A 25,726-nucleotide genomic window follows, 5' to 3' on the forward strand; every position below is an offset into this window, starting at 1 on the left:
AATATTCTATGCAGTGTTGACAGTTATCGGTTGTAGCAAGCATATTAACCTATCAAAGCATGCATTTTGGAATAAATCAAGTAAAACGCATGTCTAAAAACAATATGTATACTCACTGAAGCCTTCTTTGACCCACCTTTCCAGCAGTTTCCAGTTCTTTTTTATCTCTCTTGGCATTTCCAGCCAACATTTTCATTTCAACAATTCCTGATACAGCAATGACTGGCACAACGACTAACAGCAGAAGGGTCAGCTGCCAACCGTAGATAAATGATATGATAATACCAGTTCCGAGGTTAGCTGTGTTCTGGGCAATTAAAGCCAACCTCATCCCAGTGGCCTGCAAGAGCAAAAGCAAAGAGGGAGCCATGTTTTAAGTTGTAAATCCATAAGCTGCAGTCTCAGGCTTCTTGGCCAGAATGAGGAGAGGGTTCTGGGTCCGGCTTACATTTGCCCCCTTTCATAGCAATCAACCCAAGATACCTGTGCCTCACTCGTGAGGCTCTGCAGGTTTTTCTGTGCTTGGCCCTTCAATTCTCATTCAGCTCACAAAAGCAGGTCCTCAGCTGCTCTGCTTTGGGAAGAGGATGCACATCCTCTTGCACTCACAGGTACTTTTGCACAAAGGCAACATTTAAAGAGAAAACTCACCCTAGTACACTCTGGTCATTTTAAGAACCCTTTGCTGCAAATGGATAGAGAAAAATTCACACACTCCAAGAGGTCATCTGCTTAAAGTGTATCCATCCTAAGAAACCAACCCCCACAAAGCATAGATTCAGATCCGTTACTGTTTATATGGCTCAGAAAAGGAGGACTGGTGTCCTGGACACTGCAGGTGACTCTCCTACCACTGCTTCTGCTTCTGGGTTGTGTGGAAGCAGGAAGCTTCAAAGTAACAGCCCTCAGTTCTAAGGGTGGGGACCTCAACCAAGGAGAGCATGGCTGTCTCCAGAGACAGGAATCTGCTGCAGGTTGGGCAGATGACCCAAATTAGCCTAAATTAGATTTAAGGGAAGGTGGTTGTTTGGTGGTTGAGGTACAGGTGGGTGCTCTCTCACTGGACCATTCTATTTGCTGCCCGCAGCCATCCTGGGGCCATGAGGGAAGGAGCAGTAGGAAGAAGCCACCTCAGAGGCACAGAGGGGGCACTTGTGAATCAATCAACCCTGAAGTCAAACCTTCCTTTTTATTGTTTAGGTCAGTGTGAGTTTTCTTTCATTTCCCCCTGAAAGCAACTTAACTGATGTAGCTACGCCATATATTAATTCAAAACCACATTAAAGGAGTACCTTGGTGGATCAACTGGTTAAAGCATCCAACTCTTGATTTAGGCTCAGGTCATGATCGCAGTGTTGTGGGATCAAGCCCGAGCCCCTCAGAGGGAAGGCTCAGAGCTTTACGGAGAGTCTGCTTGTCCCTCTCCCTCTGCTCCTTTCCCCTCCAAACCTTCCCCCTCCCCTTTCTGTCTCTCAAATGGGTAAATAAAATCTTCAAAGAAAACCCCCACATTAAATAGTAGAATGAAGTCTACATACTCCTTGGACCTGGGAGGCATCAGTTGCAAGTCTTGTAGAAAGCGCACCAGTACTGTTTTTATGATCATCAAACCAGCTCATGTCCTGTGGCACAAAACACACCTTCAAATTAGTTCAAAATTAAAATGAGCAAAAAAATGTAGATGAAACCCCCAACGTTTGACTGCTGGAAATACCCACCCCTAACTTGGCCCTGGAGTTAAGGGAGAGATGACACACAGCACAGAAACCCGGTCCCTGCCATGAGCATGCACCCTTGAGGTCCAGGCTGCTCTGCTGTGGTAGGGATAGCATGACTGATCTGGGAGCTAGGGGTAGGGTAAGGCTTCTTTAGATTGCAGCTGTGCTCCTTGCCAGCTGGACCTGAGTAGTGGGCACAGGTGAGCATTCCATCACCCAATCCTTACAACATGCACTACAGACACCACTTCCCTGACGGGTTGATGCCCATCATAAAGGGGCTGGAGTTGTGCTCGACACAACTCTCAAATTCTAGGCATGAGAAAATCAGCCCTGGTTCCTCACCATGTTTGGTTTTGTTGTTGTTGTTTTTAAAACAAGAATTGAGGGCAGCCCTGGTGGCGCAGCGGTTTAGCACCACCTGCAGCCCAGGGTGTGATCCTGGAGACCCGGGATCGAGTCCCACGTCAGGCTCTCTGTGTGGAGCCTGCTTCTCCCTCTGCCTGTGTCTCTGCCTCACTCTCTCTCTCTCTCTCTCTCTGTCTCTATGAATAAATAAAATAAAATCTTAAAAAAAATTGAAAAGGTGTATATTAAAAATTATCTTAATGCTCATCCATAGCATCTGCTAGCTTCACATGAAATAATTCTCCCTACACAGTAACACTTAAAAGGTACTGGAAAAAACCTTGTAGGGATCCCTGGGTGGCACGGCAGTTTGGCGCCTGCCTTTGGCCCAGGGCCTGATCTGGAGACCCAGGATCGAGTCCCACATCGGGCTCCCGGTGCATGGAGCCTGCTTCTCCCTCTGCCTGTGTCTCTGCCTCTCTCTCTCTCTGTGTGTGACTATCATAAATAAATAAAAATTTAAAAAAAGAAAAAAGCTTGTAAACTCAGACCTGCTCAAAACAGGATACCTTCCATGGGCTCTTTTGTGAACAGGAATATAACAACTCCTGTCAAGTGCATGGATGATATTCTGGCCCTCTTGTAGGCCTCCTCTATAAACACAGAGAATTGAAATCTGCACATAATCCCACATGTCCAGCACTAGACTGGACTTCTCAAGAGGGCATATCATTCATTTTATAGCCCCAGCTACCAGCACACTGGCACATAGTTGGTAATGACTGAGTGAATTAACAAGTGAGTTAACAGAAAAACAGCTCAAATAAGACAACACCAAAACTCAGTTACCAACATTTGGGAAGCTGTTTAGTTAACGTAGTTAATCATGGATATTACCAACCAGCTTTCCCTTTGTTTAAAGGTGGCCCGAAGACCTGGAGTCTCAAATGCCTTCCTAGGGCCTGCATAGAAACCAGAGAAGAGCTACAGGTCCATGAAATGACAGGATCCATGTGAATAGAGATAGTTGCAAAATAAGCCCAAAAAAGCTACCTAAATGAAACCCATGAAATGTCCCATGAAATCCCTGAGAAGTCTTTGGATGTTCCAAGACCAGGACAATTTGCAGGGCCCTGATCAGTCCCTGCATGAACACATGGAAAGGGCAGATGGGTAGAGATACAAACTATAGTACACCAGAACAACAGAAAGAGGCTTTGAATGAAAGAAATCTGAACAGAGGGACTTCTCAAGTGCACACACCTACCTGTCTTAGCATTGCTCTGAAAGCCAATGATCGAAGCCTTGTGGTGAGGATCTCGCCAGCTTTCCCAAAAGTGAAGCCCTGGTTGAGAGAGGGAAAAAAAAAAAAAAAAAAAAAATTGTCCCTTTTGATCATCAGTATTCTGACCCAAGTAGGTATATTCACATTGATTTTTACATTATTTATATATTAATCCACTATTCAGAGAGCAAAACTCTATGACCCAAGCCTAATTCAAAGTCCCAACTTCAAATTCAAGTACTACCAAATCATTAGCATGCAAAAGAATCCTAACACCAAAAACCTTACAAATGTCCAGTTCTGGCTTCTGGAACATTCTAAATATATTTTCTTTTCTAAACTTTCAAGGACAACATCTTAGTAAGAACACTATCATATATAATTACAACTTTCAGTGTGTTTCTGATACTTTCAACAGTTGAAAACAGAAGTAACAAAACTGTGTGCAGGAAGACGTTTTGGCTCTTGTAGTGCAGAGTGCAGTGTAGAGGAAAGGAGGATGTGTACAGAATCAAGTTTCAAATGAGTTTGCTGGTTGACTGTCACAGCTCCACCTACTCTCAGATTGGGGAACAATTAGGCTATTCTTTCTTCCCAAGCATCCCTGCCAGAAAAACTTCTCTCTTTCTGAATTACACCATGGAACAACTGAAGAGCAGCCCGGATGTCCACAGCTGGGCCTGCTTTTGGGGGTCTGGGGATGGATGAGAGCCTCCTGGCACACACAGTGGGGATGTAGGTGTATAGAGTGTGTTGTGGGGAGGATGCATTAGGAGTCTTGATTAAGCCAGGAGGATTGGTGATCGGTGTCTGCGGACGAGTCAGCCCCAGTGTCTGAGACTGGACTGCTACTCTGGTCTCCTCCTTCAGCCGGCAGGCACTCAAGGCCGGTGTGGGCACCGCAGTTCTGTGCATCATCCCCATTCTCACAGCCTCCAAAAACACATTTATAAAACCAGCTCTACTCCCTAACACACCAGGGCCTGTGGCTGGATGGGTCACTGAGTTGCTACTAGTAATTCTAAACAAAAAGCTTGGCTTGCTTTTACCAACGGTTCCACAATGACAAAAGACAAGTGTGCTGCATGTGACTAGGAAACCTCATTGTATTGACTTAATGGTCTATGTTAGGCCCAGTGGTCTTAATGGTCTCTGCTACAAAGACAAAAGATATTTAATAAGAGTCTAGGTAGAAGGGTACAGACAGAGCAAGTCTGAAGAGTTTCTTCTGGCCAGGTCTACAATACCTAAATGCAATATTATGCATGTTCTTTCACAGAATTCCTCCATTAAGGAGGAAAAGATCAGAGAAGTTACCTGATACTGTATAAAGAGTAACAATAGAAGAGAGAATCCTGTTGGACTTTTTTCCCAGGTTATAAGTTTAACTGGTACTTATGTTTTCCTACGGATTCAAGTCCCTTTTTTCCTCTGTAATGAATGTTTGCCATGGGCAAACCTGGAACGTAACATAATTTAGTGTACAAGGAAGTCACAATTATTTCCACTAAGGACACTGCTCTCTGAAACAGCCTCACAGACTGCATTTGCAATTCATTTCAATCTAAGATTTGGAAGCTCCATTAGGTTTTGATAAACTAATAATGTGTATTAATAGATAATGAAAATCTAGCTAATAGATAATATATATTCTCTAATAGAATGTGGACTCGAGAAAATGAAATCATAGGAACCTACCTGAAGGAAGAAAGTAAAAAAGGAAATAATTCCCAGACCTAAAAAAAGCAATGAAAACATGTTGCATTTCTGCTGCTTCACTTCATCGTCGCCTGGTCCAAAAACCTAGAAAAGAACATTTATTTTTTTTATTTTTATTTTTTAAATATTTTATTAATTTATTCATGAGAGACACAGAGAGAGAGAGAGAGAGAGAGAGAGAGAGAGATGCAGAGGCACAGGTAGAGGGAGAAGCAGGCCCCATGCAGGGAGCCTGATGTGGGACTTGATCCCGGGTCTCCAGGATCACCTCATCTTAATCCTGGGCCAAAGGCAGATGCTCAACCACTAAGCCACCCAAGGATCCTGAAAAGAACATTTTAAATGCCTACTTGGAGGGATCCCTGGGTGGCTCAGCGGTTTAGCACCTGCCTTTGGCCCAGGGTGCAATCCTGGAGTGCATCGGGCTCCCAGCATGGAGCCTGCTTCTCCCTCCTCCCATGTCTCTGCCTCTCTGCCTCTCTCTCTCTCTCTCTCTCATAAATAAATCAATCAATCAATCAATCAATCTTAAAAAAAATAAAATAAAAATAAAATGCCTACTTGGATTACATGATCCTCTTTACTTTTCCCATAATGGCTTGACCATCACACCTTGAAAAACCAGGCTCTGACCATGTGGGAGATTTTGTATTGTAAAATATATATGCAACAAAAAATTTACCATTGTAGCCACTGTTAAGTATGCAATGCAGTGGCATGAAGTTCATTCAAGGTGTTGCACAACCTTCACCACTACCGGTGTCCAGAACTTTTTCTTCATGTCAAACTGAAACTCTGTACCTGATGAACAGTAACTCTGCCCATCACCCCTTCCCAGCCCTCTGGGAATCCCTATTCTTTTTCCTGTCTTTATGAACTTAAGTAATATGTGATTATTAACATGGGTTGCAGCATTGCATGTGGAATGGGTGTGGTTGCTCCCTTGACCCAGCACTTGCTGCTCCCTCTGCTCCAGCTTCTTCCCACCAGGCCCTAGCCCTGCACCCTGTCCCTCCACAGAGCTCTGCTCTGCTCCCTACCAACCAACCTCAAACAGCACCTCCAGCTCCAGCTCTCCTGCTACCCTTGTCAGGTCCTGCCTTTCAAACACTTGCCATCCCTTGACGCATTATGTATTTGGGGTTTTTTGTGTGTGTTCTCTGTGTGTGCCAGTAGAAAATAAACTGTTCTGAGGGCAAGGCTGGGTTTATCTTGGTCCTATCTCCAGTGCCTAGAGCAGCATCTGGCACATAGGTAGAGGCCTCAAAATATAAATATAATCCACACGACTCTTGAATTGCAAGAGATACAGGAACTGCTTTGTTTTATCATTTTAAAACATTTGGAGAGTACTTTCTAATTTATCCCTTTTTTTGGCTTCTGCTCTTTTTTTTTTTTGTTTTTTTGTTTTTTTGTTTTTTTTTTTTTTTTTTTTTTTTGGCTTCTGCTCTTAATTGTAGACCAACATCCAATGTCCCAAGTACCATAAATTCGTAACATGATGGAGAGTAATTCATCTTAACAAGAAAGTCTTGGGACACCTGAGTGGCTCAGTGGTTGAGCATCTGCCTTTGGCTCAGGTTGTGATCCCATGATCCTGAGGTCCTGAGATCTAGTCCCACATTGGGCTCCCTGTATGGAGCCTGCTTCTCCCTCTGCCTGTGTCTCTGCCTCTCTCTGTGTGTCTCTCATGAAAAAATGAATAAAATCTAAAACAAAACAAAAAACCAAGGAAGTCTCTCCCACAATGTTAGAGGCTAAGATTACACCATATAAATGGTGGGTTTTACAGAGCCTTAGCTGTTTCTGATGACTTCCTATAAATATCCCCCACTGCACTTAACAACTGGAGAGTAAGAGTTTTCTAGGTTTCAGACTCCCCAGGCCTTGGAAGGACTTCTAAAACAATGATATACTTGCTATTGCTTTTTGAATACTCACTTCAAAGCAGACACTCTTAAAAGCTCCAGTTCATCGTTTTCTATGTAATCTCTTTCCATCCTCAGCCATCCTGTGAGGTGCATTTATTTTAAGGATGAAGGAGTGAGGTACAAGGAGGGACAGCATCCAGCCAAGGTTGCACAGCTGGGAAGTGGCGGGCTGGCCTTTGCCTGGTGCCTGGGCTCTCTGAGGCTGTGATGCTGTGACATGAGCCTGTCCCTTCCTTTACCCCACCCCACCCTACTGTGAGCCTCTATCTCCTCTCCATGAGTGTGAAGGGGGTCATTGCCTCACAGTGACCAATTTCACCAGTTTCACCCCAGTGAAGAGGCCTGATTAAATGCCTCCATCAGTGATTTTTTTAACATATAATATCCTTAATATCATAACTTGGAATGGGTTGAAAGACTTCTTTTCCTTTTGCCTCATAGCCTTCCTCAAAAAGGGCATTAAAAACTTCGGTTCTCTTTCACTTGAGGCTGCTTTACTCCAAAATGTACTGAGCGGTGAAGCTGGCATGAGAACTGATTTAATTCAAGCTACTAAACGAGGTGTTCACACTTACCGCTATCATTTCTGAGAATATGATGGAAAACGCTGGCTGAAGCGCCCCGTTGGCAATGGCGCACATGGTGCCTATCACAAAGTACGGCCATTCTGTTTTATTCAATTTCAAGACCTTCAGAAAAGACACTGATGGCACATTTTCATCCTAGAACACACACACACACACACACACACACACAGGAGAATCAGGAGAAAGTGGTGAGGAAACAACAGTTAGCAGAATTTGTAGACAAAGACAGCATTGCCCTCAAAGGACTTGCAGACTAGGTGCAGAGAATGACACGTCTACTTCAAACTACTGAAGAGTGAGACCATCTATTATAAAATACTAACAATGTCCGTTGATTACACGGCATAAGCTGAGTGAGAGTTGTTCACCCAAGAAGCAGTGTCCATGGTATGATCAGCCTATCTCTATTCCAGCCTCAGCAAAGGGAGGTGATGCTGGACTTGGGCACAAAAGGCTCTAGCATTCAGGTCCCAGCTCAACTCCAGGAATGATGTAGGGGTCAAGTGAGACAATACCCATGAATAGATGAAGAAGGTCCTTACAAATGTGGGATACCATTATTAACCTGAGAAGATGGGCCTAGTCTCCTCACCCCCAGGACCCTGTCCAATGCTGCCTTTTTCTGTGACATGGCCCCAATTCACAAAACCAAATTAATTATGCCCATTTTCTGCTATTACTGTTCTGTGGAAGGCTTCTCCTATTTCAAAGCTTAGCTTGTTTTGTGATATTTTTTTTGTGTATTTACATGCCTCCTTTTCTAATACATGAGTTTTGCTTTTAAAGGTGAAGACTACATGTCTTTATATTCCAAGAAACTATCCCAATACTTGGCACGTTGACCAGAGTCTCAGCAAATGTCAAACTCAATGTCTGCTCAAACTTGAAGGATTTAGGTCATACAAATTACCCGTACAGTCAGAATATTCTCCTTTAAAATTAAACTAGATACAAAATGTGCCTATGAAAATCCCATAGCTTTATGGCTGTTAATAGATCATGTTTGGGTCTCTATGAAACAGGACACAAGGGAAGCACTCCTTTGGTATCTGGAAATACCAGACTGTACAGTCGTAGCAGTGTAGCTCTAAAGGTAAAAGAGAAAATAAAAAGTGGATACTTCCAGATCCAAAGGTGGGGGGGGGGGGTAGGTGGGAATTGTTTATCTTAAGATAAAGCAACTTCACAATAGTATAATTATTACTCTTCTTTCCATAAATATACTAAGATTAAGACCTCTAAGAGAGCCCTTGTAATTTCTGCAGTAAATAATATTGTGGGCAGAGAAAAGCAGAAGCAATGAATTCTCTGTAGGATTAGTTTCTTCAGGCCAACACAAGAGTTAAAATTAGCCACCTTTATCAAGTAACATCCAAATGCATTTTCAAAGATTTTCTTGAACTAAGAAAATACCTTTTCTTAGAATGGATTCCTTCTCCATTATAAAAGTTTCTGTTAACTTGATCTAATGACATCATAAGTCTTCAAGAGGGAAGTGTTAAAGAACACACAATTTCACTATTTCTGGACATTCCCCCCTTCTTCTTACTAAGAGAATTCCAATCTAATTCAGAGAGGCAATACATACAATAAAAAGATTAAATTTTTTATCCTCCTTTGTAGCTAGAGATGGCTCTGGGATTAAATTATGGCCAATGACATGTAAGTAAAAGTATTGTATGGAATTACTGGAACATCTCTCTGTTTCTTCCTGCTGCTTGGAATGTGAATGTTATGGCTGGAGCTTCAGGAGCCTTTTAGATCCCTGAGGATGGAAGTCACCTGCGAGCACAGTGAAGAACAAAAGGAGCCCGAATCTAAGGGACCTGTGGAGTCACCACCATGCAAGCGTTGGGTTTCTCACTACTAAGGCTTTTTTAGGTGAAAGAGAAATGAAACCTCTTAATGTGTTCTAACTGATGTTATTCTGGCTTTTTCAGCACATACCATCAGAGGTAATCCTTCCTAATAGAATGTACATATTAGGGCCTCTTTTCTAGATTTGTCTTGGATCTCAAAAATGAATGGACTATCTACTTTTAAGCATCTAAACACAAAGACTATGTTTCTGAGTCTATTTTTCCCCCACTGGAAATCCATTTTTAATTGGAATTGATTTCAGTTCTTCATCAAAATGCATTTGAAAGTTGAAATTTCCTTTTTTCCAGGAAGGGTATCATTTATAGTAAGAATCACTTGTGCCTGCAATATACTTTCAAGGGTAAGAATTTCAACAGCAAAAGTATAACATGTAAGCTTTAATTTAAGAGAAAAAAACAACTTACAAGTTCTTTGCTTTCTACATCAAGGCCATTATGATACTTTCGTGAATTCCTAAGGCTTTTCTGTGTAGAATTCCTAAATATGCGAGATTTCCAGCCATTTGGAGCCTTGTCCCCAACAGCCTTTTCATTATTTAGTTCAACATCAAATTCTCCTGATTGGGTTTGGTTTCCTGAGGTCTGAAAGAAGAGAAAATGTTAAGTTGTGTGTGTGTGTGTGTGTGTGTGTGTGTGTGTGTGTGTTTCCAATCAGATATAACCTCCAAGCTTAGAACCATAAAGCCATTTTGAATATTACATGTATCATGACTTGCAGATTCCCTAAAAGCTTCTTAATCAAGATTAGTTTGAAAAGTGTCAAGTGTTTCAGCCCAGAGAAGTTGTGTTAAAGGTTTAAAAGGACAGGAAGGATATATTCCATTTGAACAATATAAAAATTAAAGCATAAAATATTTTATGCTCTAAAAATTCCTAAAAATTAAAAGGCAAATTTTTCATCATCTAGCAGATACATAGGAGTTTTCTCTACATGTGAGAATGCAGGGAGCCAGTCGTGACCACCACCAAATAGAAGTATTAGCAAGGACTAATTTTTAAAGCTACAAACAAGGAAAAGCTGGTCACTCCCCATGGGAGGCAATTAAACTGCTTTCCTCCACTGGCTGGGTGTATTCATTTTCCTCCTTGTATCCTGCTCAGACTCACCTCACCCCAGCTGACCCCACCTGCAGGCTAAGCCTCCTTGCCTGCATTAGGATGAATTCTCTCCTTAAAGAGGCAAGGCGAAGGGTAATTTCTGACCTCTAGTTCAATGCCTGGTGAGGAACTTTGAGTCTGGTTCTCAGTTGGCTTCCTCATGTTCAAGTCCACCTCTTAGTGGTTTATCTAGGACCTGAGTTATTGCCGTATTGTCTTGTGCTTGCTTCTCTTTAGGTCATGTCCCCATAACCAATCCTCTGACTAGCACCTTAAAGCACCTACAGTAGCCTCTCTAGAGCTCTGCATATTATCTGATCCTAGCTTTCCATCTGCGCTTTCAGTCCCTGACAAAACCTCACCCATGTGCCTCAAACCACACTGCAGTGATGTGTTCTGAATGAGGGACTTCCTTTCTCGCTTCAAACTGGAACTGTATTATATACCATCTCCCCACCCAAACCAAACTAAGCCTTAGTCTTTTAACTCATCCTTGCAGCCTCACTTTCATCAATCCCCACACTGCTACCAGCTTCCTCAAGGACAGTTCTACTCAAATCACATCCCAGCTCAAAAATCTTGCACAGGTGCCCACTGTACACTCAAGCCTGGCTCCCCCAAATTCTAGCTCATGGCAAGTCAAACTGGACCACCTCTTGTGAATGCCTTTTCTTTTCCTTTTGTCATCTCCATGCTATCAAAGGGTCCATCTCAATGGACAATTCTCCCAATGAGTCCACTCTGATTTTAGCCTTCTGTGACAAATGAACAACCCCTCTCTCCTGTGATATTTTTTTTTTCTATGCCTTAATTTAAAGCCCTCATTTGGTGGGTACTGAGGTCACTGAACTCCAAAGTTGAGATGGCCACTTTCACCAGGTGATGAAAAGTATAGATTTAAAATCAATAGCCTTTATTTCTTTTTTTTTTTAATAGCCTTTATTTCTTATACCAAATATACCACAGCTGTCTCAAATAGTTAATTATAAAAAGTAAAACAATAGGGGATCCCTGGGTGGCTCAGCAGTTTGGCGCCTGCCTTCAGCCCAGGGCGTGATCCTGGAGTCCCGGGATCGAGTCCCGCATCGGGCTCCCTGCATGGAGCCTGCTTCTCCCTCTGACTGTGTCTCTGCCTCTCTCTCTCTCTCTCTGTCTCTCATAAATAAATAAAATCTTTTTTTAAAGTAAAACAATAAATGTTGAAAGAAAACATGGGTGAATATCCTAAGAACAACTCCAAATCCTGAAGACATAAAGGGAAATAAAATAATAAAATGATAATATAATTACACATGATTTTAAAGCTTTTTTTATGGTAGCCAAAAAAACTACAAAGCAAAATTAAAAGAACAAAGCAGGAGGCACCTGGTGCCCCAGTTAAGCATCTGATTCTTGATTTCTGATCTGGTCATGATCTCAGGGTCATGGGACAGCAAAGTCTAACCCAGAAGTGAGAGATGTGAGAGTAGGATAGAGAAGTTTAGGGGACTAAGCATTAAAGAATGCCAGAACTCGTGGAAACATTAGTGAAACATCAGTGACCACTGATGTGGTCATCTTAGGGCACACCCTGCTCACTGAACAAGTGAAGATGCCAGAAAACTAGGACTTGCTGAAACCACTGCTTAGCTGGTGACAAGCATCTTCTATCACAGGAGTGTTCAATCTTTAATTGTATGACTTTTCCTAGGAGAGAAAGGCTATGGAATACAATATAGAAGGGTCAGAGCTGTCCTTCACCCCTTGGCAGCCTCCCAGCCTAACTGTGGGTGGGTATGAAAGGTCATTCCTTCCGGGGCACAGAAGTGACCAGCCAGAGGAGAAAGTAGTTGCCTCACTTGTGGATCTAACATGTCTTCACAGGCAAAACCATACAGCATTAGGAACCATTAATAAAATGAAAACTAAAACTAAATTAAAGGAACATTATTTTTTAAAGAGAGAGTGCGTGTGAGAGAGTGAGCATGTGAGCATGACGGGGGTGGAGATGGGGTGGCAGGCAGAGAGAAGAGGGAGAAACAGACTCCCTGCTGAGCAGGGATGCTGGACTCAGTCCCAGGACCCTGAGATCATGATGTGAGCCAAAAGCAGCTGCTTAATCAACTGAGCCACCCAGGTGCCCCCATACTTATTTTTTCACACCAGGAAAATGATAAAGACCCTGTGATGCCTCGGCCATATAGAAGCAATTAGTAATAACACTATAATTATTCCCCTCCTGCTGGAAAACATTCTCTGGCAAATTGAAGCAAGAGTTACAAGACTTTCCATCATTTCATTTGGTAGTTTCACTTCAGGGACTTTGTAAATTTCGGTAATTATTATTTATCATTTTGTGTCCGGTGCCTCCTTTTAAAAAATAAGTTTTATTAAAACAACTCACATATTTTTTTAAAGTGTTTTTAAAGTATATTCAGGTGCTATTTCGTCACCTTATAACAAGCTTGCATGGTAGATTTAGTATTTTAAATGAAGAAACTAAGGCTCAGAGAAGTTACCTGTCAGAAAACAAAGCCAAATTTTGACTCAACATTTTTGGAACCACATTTCCAAGAGGCAATATAGGTATTCTCTGCTTTCTGAAAGTTCGCATTTCACTGCTTCAATTTTACAAAAGACCTACATGGATACCTGTTTTCACTAACAAAAAGAAATCTGAGGAGGATTTTTGTGCTGGTGAAAAAGGTGAAAAGTGAAAACAGTATTCAACATTTGTTCTGCAGCCAGCTGCCAGAGGGGCAGCACACTCCTCGCCTGGCAGCACAGTGGGCCAAGCTCTTTCCCTAGACTATACTCTGCATCTCAGCACCAGGCTGCCAGAGCTCTGAACTGTGTGAACTATGAGCATCCGTGCTTTATCTCCATTTGTTTTGTGCACCTGTTAGCAAGATGTGTCCTAAGGTATCAGAAAAACATAAGAGGTTATTTTCTGGCTGTGGGAATGCTCACAATTTTTTTCCATGTAAGTTAATGGTAATTGCTCTTTTGCTTTATACCATTTTGGCTTATGAAAGGTTTTATAGGAGCATTCTACTTTTGGACAGTGAAGGAAATCTGTATTTAGAATAGAGGAATAGGGGCACTGAGTGGCTCAGTCAGTTAAGTGTCCCGACTTTTGATTTCAGCTCAGGTCATGATCTCAGGGTCTTGGGATCCAGCCTGCCTGTGGCTCCCTGCTCAGCAGGGAGTCTGCTTGAGATTCTCTGTCCCTCCCTCTGCCCCTCAAAGTGCTTATGCACTTTCTCATTCTCTCAAATACATACATACATACATAAATAGGGGCACGTGGGTGGCTCAGTGGTTGAGCCTCGGCCTTTGGCCCAGGTTGTGATCCTGGGGTCCTGGGATGGAGTCCCACATCGGGCTCCCCGCAGGAGCCTGCTTCTTCCTCTACCTAGGTCTCTGCCTCTCTCTCTCTGTCTCTCATGAATAAATAAATAAAATCTTTAAAAATAAATAACTAAAATCTTAGAGAAATACTGGAAATAAATCCAGAATCCAACTTTAGAGAAACAACTAAGCAATTTATTACACATTAATATAATGGACTGCTGAGTACCAATTCATGTTAGCAATCTGGGTGATATATATCTGAAATGTTAAGATAAAAACCAACAATATCCTTGTACATACTAGTTACAGTTATATTTATAGAAGTATATGCATTTGTTTTAAGAATCATGTTTCTAGAAAAAATATTTCTAGGTTATTTTGCAAAGTTGCACAAGTAAGCATAATACAACAGTAATACAAACCGATGATTATCATCAATATTACCTGTTTTAGGAACTAGAATGAATGATTTTTTTTTAAAAAGAAGACCACACTACTCACTTCCTAGAGCCATGAATCTTGCTAGTGGTTTTGTTAGGATAATCTAGGAAGCATTTGGAAATCACATAGGACCTCTCCAACTGCTGGAGATCCTAGCATTGCCCTCTTACTCCTGCCACTTCTCTGGTCCCTAATCTGTGGGTGGGAAGAACCTGCTAGTTTGAACACAGGTAATTAAGGATCTCTGTGGTGAGGAATAGATTCAAAACGTTTTTGACATCTTCCTTTACCTTCCTCTCTCACATTTCTTTCAGGATTCTTGCCTGTTTCTGAATTCAAGTCTCAGATGCCCATTTTTGGCATAGTCCTGAAGTTTTATATTTCTCAGCATGGCATTAGCTGCCTGATGTTTTAAGAGTATAAAGAATGCTATATTGAGAAACAGAAAGAAAAATTCTTGGAGCACATACCTGCATGTTAACAAGCTTGAAGTACACCCCCTCCTTCTTCATCAGCTCCCTGTGGTTTCCTTGCTCCACAATGACGCCATCCTCAAACCCAGCAATGACATCTGCATTTCGGATAGTGGACAGTCGATGGGCTATTACGATGGTGGTCCGGCCTTCTCTGGCCTAAAAGGGAGGACAGGTGTGATGCAACAGGGTTACAATGTTGATGCACTTGCCAGTAGCATGCACGGTTCAGCAATTGGTCTCATGTGTTTGCAGTTGATGAGCTTAGCTTCCCCCTTTGTGAACAGGGCACACAGACATCCTCATCTATGGAAGGCTACAGTGAGACTTGAGCTCTGGACCAGAAAAGAACGCCAACCCCTCTAGTATGAGGATGAATAATTTTGAAGGCTCATGGTAGTATAGGCTTACCTAAGAACAAGAAAAGGTCTGACTCTTCTCAAGTGCTTTCATACTCCTCTGAGGAGCCCTCCTTGTCAGTTACATGGCAGGCTAGAGCTTTAGCAACCACATGTTAGTAGAATTGTTGCCAAATGCAGCCTTCTCCAGGGCACTTCTGTAGGGTTTCTTTTGAGGTGCCTGATTTCAATTGTAATTCTGATGGCCTGCATGCAGGGAGTTTAGATGAAAATGTACTTTGGGGTCAGAATGGTTTAAATTATAATCCAAAGACCATCTGCGTAACTATCTCCAGAGTGGGGCCAATAACTGCTTTTTAACAAGTGCCCCAGGTGAGTTTTATGCATGCTAAAATCTACAAATCACCCCCACTAAGTAGTTCTGTGAGCTCACATGTTGGCTTGGTGGATTTATCAATGGGCATTGAAATCCTGGAAAATGCTCATCGAATTATTCACGTTATATCATTAAGAAAGGTTATTCTTTTTGATACTCATTAGCTCTGTTAGACTATAGCTTCTTAAGACCACTCCTCCTCTGAGGCAATAAAACATGTCATTAGGATGGTTATTAGAGTATTGCTTAATTCACCTAAGTAGTTAAAAATGCAAATTAATAACGACAGCTGAGATTAATAATAGCCAAAAAGTGGGAACAATCCACATATTCATCAGTTAATCAAAGGATAAACAAAATGAAGTAGATCCATACAATGGAATATTATTGGGCCATAAGAAGGAATGATATTCTGATGCATGCTTGAATACGGATGGACTTTGAAAACACTGAAATGAAAGAAACCAGTTACAGAAAACCATGCATTGTATGATTCCATTTATATGAAATTTCCAAAATAGGCAAAACTGGTAGAGACAGAAAGTAGATGTGTGGTTGCCAAGGGCTGGGGTAAGCATAGAATGGGGAGTGACTGCTAATGGGTAAAAGATTTTCATGGGGATGACAAAAATCTTCTGCAATTACACTGTGGTGACTGTGGCAAAATCTTGTGAATATACTAAAAATCAGTGAATTGTACATTTCAAAAGGGTGAACTTCATGGTATATGAATTATATCTCAATTTTTTAAACAAACAGCCATGAAATTTCTGAAAAAGAAGTTAGTGAGCAAAGAGTGCTTCCCCCAGATATTACACCATAAAAAGCTACTTAAGATAGCAATTAAAATAGTAAAATCCAAGGGAAGCGATCAGTGAATAGGTGACTTGATCAATAAAGCAAGATAGAGAGTCCAGAAATAGATATAAAACATTGAAGAATTAAAAAAAAAACATTGAAGAATTAGCACATGATAAATCTGGCATTATCTATCAGTAGGAGAAGATGGATCGTATGATAAATGGTATGAAGTCAACTGTGTAACCACCTGAAAAAAAGTAATGTGGTCTTTCTCCATCAGTCCTTACATTAATATTACCATTATCGACTGTGTTTAAGTAAGTATAAAAGAGTTAAAACATAGAAGACAGAGTCTAGAGCATTGCTATATTGGATAACATTTCAGACTGTTCCATTTTTAGTACACAGGCCCCAAAGAAGCATGCATAAATATTAACCGATGTGGAAGTTGCATGGCTTTGTCTATGTATGATAAGGCACGTAGGAAATAATTTGATAATTCTAATCTTATTCGTGATACTAATAGTGATGAGTAAATTGCTAACAGTCACTGTGTTATATTATGATAATCATAGGTTGATACTATGTCAATATAAAAAAAAAAAGCCCAGAGGAATTACAGTCAGATTTGTGAGTAAATTATTGATGTGCTAGAAGAAACAAAGGATGTACTGGTGAGTTTAAACGTTAGAAACTGTCACCCTTAACCAAGAAATTCTGGCCAGATTAGAGATTTGACACAAAGAGTTTTTTTTCAGAGCTCTCAGATGCTCCAATGATGAAAAAACATTGGCAGATAAATATCCTAGATTCAAGGACACCAAATGTTAAGAAATTTGAACCTTCTGCTAACTTTGGGTGTGCAGGGATGAAAGGCAAGTTCAAACAAAGAGAGTACTAATCCATTAGCCTTTCTGGAACTTCTGAGGGAAAACAGGGGGGTGGGTATAAAGTGAAACCTTTGGAATCATTTGGTAAAATCACATGGAGGCTAATTTTTATTTTTCTCTTGCCCCTCCAGTATGGTAACGCTATGAGTAGGAGGAGAGTCATATAGGCATGAATCTTTGTGATTTAAAAAAAAAAAAAATCAAAATAGCAAATCTGTATTTGTATTCTTTAAGACCTTATATGGAAAAACCTATTGTTTGTTTTGATAAATAGTCACTATCTATGGAGTCATCAACTCATATGGTCCTTAAAATTTTTAATGTATACATGTATTATTTCAATGAACTGAACCATGGTAATCTATTCAGTAAATATTTATTTAGGATCTACTATATGCAAAGCCCTGATTAACTGTTAAAAAGATATAAACATAGAGGCACTTAGCTGGCTCAGGAGAGCATGCGATTCTTGATCTCAGTGTAGTAAGTTTGAATCCCATGTTGGGCATAGAGCTTATTTTATTTTATTTTTTAAAGATTTTATTTATTTATTCATGAGATTCAGAGAGAGAGAGAGATTGAGAGAGGCAGAGACCACAGGCTGAGGGAGAAGCAGGCTCCATGCAGGGAGCCTGATGTGGGGCTCAATCCTGGAACTCCAGGATCACACCCTGGGCCCAAGACAGGCAATCAACCGCTGAGCCACCAGGCATCCCATAGAGCTTACTTTAAAAAAAGATTTAAATATGAAGCATTTATTAATTCTGTCTCCTAGAGGATTTATTCTTTCTAGAATATAGAAGGCACATAAATAAATAACTACAATAAGTTGGTGCCACACACGAGGTACTGATAAATGTATAAAAGATCCATAAAAAATATTCTTCTTGCAGGATAGGTAATCAAGGAAGGACAAAAATAGATATAATAGTGTTACATCCTTATGCTCCTCAGAGGAACAATAATAAATTACAAAATTCAACTTGTCATTGTTAAAATATAGTTGCTTTGTGACTGGCCCAAGTGACTGACTAGTATCACTGAGGAAAGTGCAATAACAAAGGATTTGCCTTTTAAAGATAGGATTTATTGTCTGCAAAATATTTTAGCTCAGTTATCTTGCAAAGTATGCAGTCGATTGGGTAGATTATAAACTATAACGACTATGGTACATTAAACACAAGCACAAACACTCCCTCCCGGAGGTAGTCTATTTCTCCATCTCCTCAAATCTGAGCAGGCCCTGTGACTTGTTTTGACCTAAAGAATGTGAAGGAATTATGCAATTTCCAGAGCCTAGGCTTCAAGAGGCCTTACAGTTGTGCGTTTGCTATCTTGAATCCACAGTAAAAGGAAGCTTGTCTAATCTGATGTAAGATGGGAAGCCTCATGGGCAAAACTGAGCTGCCTCAGGAAACACCCATTACCAACTGCCAGGCACAAGAGTGAGGCCATCTTGAACATTCCAGGCCAGCAGACCCTGAGCTGAAAAGAGCTTCCTAAGAGAGACTAGGCAAAACCAACAGAGGGACACCACCAGCCATCTCACTAAGTTTTGCCTTAAATGCAGAAATCTTGTTAGTGAAAACTGGAAGAAAAGTAAAGACATTGCTACTGGCTCTTGGAAAGAGACTTATGTGACCTTCTAATAACTGGAAAAGAAAGTGTCCTATGGTCACTTGAAAGAAAGGTATTGTATCTAGTGAACTTGTACATCTGGCTAAGAAGATTCCAGAGATCTCCAAATAGAATGTTGAACGTGCCAATGGGATTCCACTGGCTGTAGGTTATAAGGTACAGGAAGAGAATGGTGAGCTTCAGAAGGAGCTATTTGGTTTGCAAGTTGAATTTAGACCAAACATAGAAGACCCAGTACCTGCTTTTTTGAAGAATCAATTGTTAGTAGTCCAGTGAAATGAAGCCAAAGATCAAATCAGTGTGTGAGTATCAGATTTTTTTGTTAAAATCTCTCAGAGAGGGGTGCCTGGGTGGCTCAATCAGTTAAGCATCTGCCTTCAGATCAGTCATGATCTTGTGGTCCTGGAATTGAGACCCATATTAGGCTCCCTGCTCAGTGGGGAGCCTGCTTCTTCCTCTGCCCCTTCCTCTGCTCATGCTCTCTCTCTCTCTTTCAAATAAATAAATAAAACCTTAAAAAAATCTCTCAGAGATTTAAGGCAGATTCTAGAGATGCCTGCAGCTACCTAAAAGGACTTTGGAGACTCTTAATTAAAGATTTTCTCATGGCAGCTTCACATACAGCCCAAAGTAGAAAGAGGTTCATATTGAAAAAAAATATATAGATGTAGGTTTTGGGGCTTGAGTGATCCATGGCTGTATTTCAAACAAACTCATAGTTTTTAGGAGGGTCTACCAGCTTGGACTGAAAGAGATTGAGAAAATTCAAAATGTAAAGAGGCCTGTAGGTCCCAAATTTTATGGGCAGAAAGATGCTGAGAAAGCTACTCAGCTGCATTCACAAGCCATTTCTTATTTATTCCCTTTTCAGGAAGTACTTCTCAGAGGAAGGATCTAAGAACCCCAAGTGTGGAGCCTAAAGCCAAAGAGAACATTTCACTGATGGGGTAGGACTGGGCCTTAATCAAGGAACATTCCCTTTCCCTGGAGTAATTGGCTACACACCTGACTGCATTTCAGAATGGACCAGTAACTGCTATGTGCTTCCAGTTCTAATTTTACAATGGGAGTGACTATTATTATCTTATTCTTGCATCAACATTACATGTTGGGTATATGTGTGGAAGACAATTTGTCTCTTGAGTTCACAGATCTCTGGATCAAGATGAGCATAACATGAAAAACCTATCCATATCTGGATCCCATACAGATCTTCAGGTACTGGACATTGAACCTGATGTCATAGCTGCATGAGAATTTTGAGAGTATCGAGAAGAGGTGAATTTATTTTGTACATGGGAGAAGGGTAAGTAATTGTGGGAGAGTGTGCTGTGGATGGTTAAATATGGTCACAGATCCTTTCCAGCTCACCCATCAAGAGGTCGAATCTATCTCCTCACTCCTTCAGTCTGGGCTGCCTTGTGGCTTGCTGTGATCAACAGATTGCGATGAAACTGACACTTTGGAAGTCCTGGAGTCTAAGCCTCTAGGTAGATGTCTTCTAGCTTCTGTTTCTGGGTACAATGTCCTAAGAAGGCCACATAAGGCAGCCAGGCTAGCCTACTGTACAAGTATTAGTATGAGAAGCCACATGAGATGCCCAGTCAATAGCCAGCCTGGGAGGAAGGCCATGTTGGACTATTTTAGCTAACTCAATCCTGCTTATGCTTAGGTGAAAACAGCAGAAGATCCACCCAGCCAATCCACAGAATTATTGTTTTAAGTCTGAATTTGGGATGGTTTGTTATACAGAATAGGTAATCAATTCAGCAAGTAGCACAATTAATAAAAATCATGGTAATGGCAGTCACCATAATAACAGCACCAGCTAACATTATCATTTCCCATGTGCAAGGCATGTGCTAATAACTTTACATGTGGTATCATTTAATCTTTTCAATCACCCTATGACATTATTTCTTCCTCTCTCTCCAGTTACTTCTACAAGATCTCAGGCTTAGAGAGAGGTTAGTTAATTTTCCCAAGATCATGCAGCTGGAAAGGGACAGAGTCAGGACTCCAACCTCAGCCTGTCTAGCATCAAAGCCTGTGCTCTTAACTCCTCCCCAAGATGCTAAGGGCTTTTCTTGGGAATTAAAAAAGAATTATAAGTGATTCATCAGCTATTTTTAAAACCTAAAAGTTTATCAACTGGGGAGATCATAATCCTAGGGGACACAAATTACTAAGATTGAATGAAGTAACTTGTCTAACTATGAATTAAAACTTGCAAGTCCACAATTTTTCTGGTAGCATCCATGTAACAAAAAATTACTTGTCCACTAATTCTGTTCTCTTAGCACAGAAAGGGCTAATATATTGAATATTTGTATCCTAGAAAGTATTGGGACCTGGGCTCTAGTGATGAATGGGACTTTTTCCCCCATAAATATCTTTCTTATCCTACCTGACTTTTCCTTAAAAAGTCTATGTCAACACATGAATGCCCATGTAAGGTAATTTTTAAGTTTTAATTTATGTACTTTAAAAAATAATTTCCTGCTTTAAGTCATGCCTGATTAACCAACCAAATGCCAGTTTCCTGTATATATACTTTGGTTCCTTAATATTGAGACTTAACATACATGAAAGCAATATAATTCAATGTAAGAATTTGTGAGTAATAACTATCATCTCATTAATCATTGCTAGATTAAGTTATATAAGATAAGACAAAATATTAATCTGATAAACCAGGCAGCCCTGATTACAGTTTATAACACACAGTGTTTACTTAGGATTCAAGTATAAATTTTCCTGAGAAAATAAGATTCATACGGTTTACATCCAAAATTGCAAGAGGTAGTTTGGATAGAAGTTGTCAAGTAACTTGTACATTTGATTACTAAACCTTCTGAGACCAAATATGTTTGTGATATTTACGTTTTTGAGACCCATTTATGTGGTGTCATCTGACTCTGGTTATTACACTGGGTTATCAGTACTGATGATATCAGCACTGATCACAAAAGTCCCAACATAAGGTGCTTCCTGTGAAGCTTCAGCTTTTAAAAATGACAGTGAGAGGTTTAGAAATGCCTGAGCTGGACACATAAACTGGCATCCTTAAAATGTGTTTCTTATGTGCTTAGACAAACACACAAATTGAACCTTACTTCCTTTCACCTTCATGAATAAAGATAGTGGTATTGCCTACCTACAAATAAGGCAAGTATTTTGAGCTCTTTTTTATCTGGACCAGTTTCTGGGTAACCAGATTTTTCTTTGTACATTTTAACACAGCCACTTCTGATCAAAGAAATAGCCTCTGTGCAAGAAGTAAACGAAGCTAAGTGGCTCATTACCTAGGCCTGATTTGGCACCAGTGCACTTGGGTCAAAGGAAGCCAGTTACAGAATGGGCCATCTACCTCTCTTTGCAATGTGGCCTGACAGAAAGGGGAAATCATTACAGCCCCAGGAGAGAGCTTCACTTGCTCTCATGTGTATGTTTTTCAATCTAGAGTCACAAACTATTAGCAAGAATTTCCAGTAAAGCTTCAGTTTGCTGGTCCTGCAGGTGTTTCGGGTTGACTGACCTTATCCAGGGCCGCCTGTACCTCTGCTTCACTTTCAGTGTCCAGGGCTGACGTGGCTTCATCCAGCAGGAGGATCTTAGGGTTGCGAACCAGGGCCCTCGCAATGGCAATTCTCTGTTTCTGTCCACCACTCAGCTGGGCCCCTCTCTCTCCAACCAGGGTGTCAAATTTCTATGACAGAAAACATGGAGGAGCTCCTGATGTATCTCAAGTAGAAAAGGCTATGGAGTTTAGAAATTCACGAAGACAACATGGAGCTTCATATTGACTATGATAATGGGTCCTAAGTTATAATAAAATCAATAAAAAATGACTAACATATACTCTGTATAAAATTTTATAGGATTCATGTCCCAGGCTGTATGTACTCCTTACACCTCCAACTGAATAATGCAAGGGACTTGCCTAAGCAAAGTTGAACAACCTTGCCTCTCAAACATTATTAGGTTAAGCTTTGAAGAAAGAACTCACTTGCCTGAAGTCAAAGTCAAATTTCAAGGACAACTACATTAACAGAGACTTTACCTGTGGTAGTTTCATGATAAACTCATAGGCATTGGCTTCTTTGACAGCTTTCTTTATCTCATCCATGGTGACATTTCCACGGCCATAGCGAATATTTTCAGCAATTGTGGTAGAAAACAGCACTGGCTCCTGACTCACCACTCCAATTATTTCCCTGAGATACCTTACATTAAAGGTCTTAATATCCTGCCCATCAATGTTAATCTGAAAGAAAGAAATATTTCCATGAGATATTTTAAACCATCTGACATCTAAAGCATCAAGACGCTTTAATTTGTGACACAAAGTCTTAGCTAACATTTAATGTTTAACTTATTAACTTATTTAACTTATTTTCATGGCTAGAAATGGTTGGAGATGAGAATTAGGAACAAACAGTAATGTGCAAGAATAAAAATAAAGAGCATATTTATTATCTTACACATACAGTTTTTTCATGGGTGGATTATTTTCCATAACTGGTACTAGGTTATATATTTTTAGCGTACTATTATTTTTGCTTACCACTATTTAAATTTGAATAAGAATGTCTACTTAACTACATATCATTTTGATGGCATTATGATGTCTTACTAGATGTAATATGCCATAATTTACTTTAGCGTTTTCCACCTGCTAGATATTTGGATATTTGACTTCTTTCGAGGAACACTGAAAGACAATCTGCAGAAGTAGAGAGTCACCAGATAGAAGAGTATGAGTTCTTTTTATTTCTCTGATAACAACTGCTTATCTGTACAATAACTGGTGATATTGGGCATTTATTATTTGCTGAATAAAGGCTGAATAAACAACATTCTAAAAAGATTTTTAAAATTTACAGTGTCAGCAAAAATATGTAAATGTATCTGCTTTTGCAATTTACTAGCTCTGAGTTTTATCATTTTAATTTGTTTTTTTTCTAATTAATAAGTGCAAACTAGTACCTTATATTTGCTTTGTTTTATGTATATTTATAAATGAGGCTGGACATTTCTTGAAACTTTTTACAGATGCATACTTATTCTCAAAAGATTTTCATGTTCGTATCCTATTACAGATTCATATTAATATCTCAAATACTAAATATAATAGTTTTTCCATATATATCACAAACCATGTTTCTATTTATTGCAGCTTTACTATGTTTTATTATAGAGAAGTTTAAGCAAAAATTAAATGAATAAACTGTACCTCTGGACATTTATTATTTTAGTAAGCAAATTGCTAAATCATGATGTGAACAGTGAATATCTCTGAGTTATAGAATTTCTGAAGACTTTTTCCCTTGTTGACATGTATATTTTAAAAATATGTATTACTCCAATAATTATCTTTTTTATTTTTTATTAAAAAAAACTTTAAAAAAAATTTTAACTGGGCTTTACACCCAATGTGGGGCTTAAACTCATGATCCCAAGATCAAGAGTCACATGTTCCACTGGCTGAGTCAGCCAGGCACTCCTACTCCAATAATAATTTTAAAAATACTATATTTTCAAATGCATATTGTTAATGATTAGTATTTTATTAGGTTCTTTTTTTAAAGATAAAGAAAAATGTTTACAGTTGGACCAATCTAGAGTTTGCTTTAGTAAATAAGGATAGGATTATGTTCCCCTCTAATATCAGATTTTTCCAAAATGTGTATTTTATTAAGTTAATTAAATAAATAATTCATGTACCTAGAACTCTGTATTCACTCCTGCAATCTGTGTTCTATCTCAAATGCCTTTTAACATTTTTTGCCTTTCTTTGTAACTTGTAATCTTCTGTTTTCAAAATTGTTGAATTATTATGTATTTTAGTACCAGGTAAGCTCAATGTCCTAAAGTTGGCACAACTGAGGAAATTTGAATACATACCATGGGCTAGTATCGTATTAAAATTGAATTTACTGATAATTGATAACTGTTTTGCAAGAGAATGTCCTTCTTCTTAGAAAATACATTCTGAAGTATGTAAGAGTCATGATGTCCTTAACTTCGATTCAAAGGTTCAGAAAAAAATCTGCCTTCGTGTGTGTGTGTGTGTGTGTGTGTGCGTGCATGTGCATGTGTACTTCTTATATATGTGGAGAGAGAGAGAAGACAATAAAGTAAAAGGGCCAAAATAGAAACAGTAAATCTGAGTAAAGACTATATGTGTTTCCTGCTTACAACTTTTCTTTAATTTTCAATTTATAAGAAAATTTTTTTAACATTTTATTCATCTATTTTTTAAGTAGACTACATGCCTAGTGTCGAGCCCAATGTGGGGCCAATCTCACGACCCTGAGATCAAGCCCTCAGTGGAGAGCAAGAGCCGGGTGCTGCGCTGAATGAGCCACCCACATGCCCCATAAGAAAAATTTTTAAAGGCAAAGAATATACCCTAGGCTAATAATGTCTTGCAAGTCTTCAGAAGTTTTTAAAGAAACTATCCCATTTTCTCCTTCAGATATTCCAACACTTAAGAAAACTCAACTGTCTTTGATGAATTTAATTCCTGTCCTGAGATTTCTTGTGACCTTGATTATCAGGTTCTCAAAAATTGCTATGTGGAATATTTTTTACCAAACCCAATAATTCCTTAAAAATAACAGTCTCAGTTGTCTGGATGAGTGTCTTACAGTTGATTTAGTGAGTTAGGAAATGCTTAGTTAGAACACTAGAAAGTGTCATCTATCTTTTTTGGCTTTTATTATCTTGTATATTTTTTAAACCAGCCTAAGTGGGGTTTTTGTTTTTGTTTTTAGATTTTATTTATTTATTCATGAGAGACACAGAGACAGAGGTAAAGATACAGGTAGAGAGAGAAGCAGGCTC

At 39.8% G+C, this 25,726-nt stretch overlaps 1 protein-coding gene across 9 annotated transcripts in view; it reads right to left on the reverse strand.

Annotated features, from left to right (window-relative positions):
* Positions 1-25,726, reverse strand: part of ABCB4 (ATP binding cassette subfamily B member 4) — a 72,001-nt gene that overhangs the window by 20,002 nt on the left and 26,273 nt on the right. For all 9 annotated transcript variants that reach the window (XM_035698460.2, XM_035698459.2, XM_025471496.3 and 6 more), the window contains 9 exons: positions 22,941-23,144; positions 22,416-22,586; positions 14,811-14,972; positions 9,874-10,050; positions 7,577-7,723; positions 5,050-5,154; positions 3,334-3,411; positions 1,539-1,622; positions 137-340 (listed from right to left, as the gene is read on the reverse strand). In XM_035698460.2, the coding sequence (XP_035554353.1) occupies positions 137-340; positions 1,539-1,622; positions 3,334-3,411; positions 5,050-5,154; positions 7,577-7,723; positions 9,874-10,050; positions 14,811-14,972; positions 22,416-22,586; positions 22,941-23,144 (1,332 nt within the window). The remainder of the gene's footprint in view (positions 1-136; positions 341-1,538; positions 1,623-3,333; positions 3,412-5,049; positions 5,155-7,576; positions 7,724-9,873; positions 10,051-14,810; positions 14,973-22,415; positions 22,587-22,940; positions 23,145-25,726) is intronic.

The sequence above is a fragment of the Canis lupus genome, chromosome 14 (genome assembly GCF_003254725.2).
Source record: "Canis lupus dingo isolate Sandy chromosome 14, ASM325472v2, whole genome shotgun sequence".
NCBI classification, from domain to species: Eukaryota; Metazoa; Chordata; class Mammalia; order Carnivora; family Canidae; genus Canis; species Canis lupus.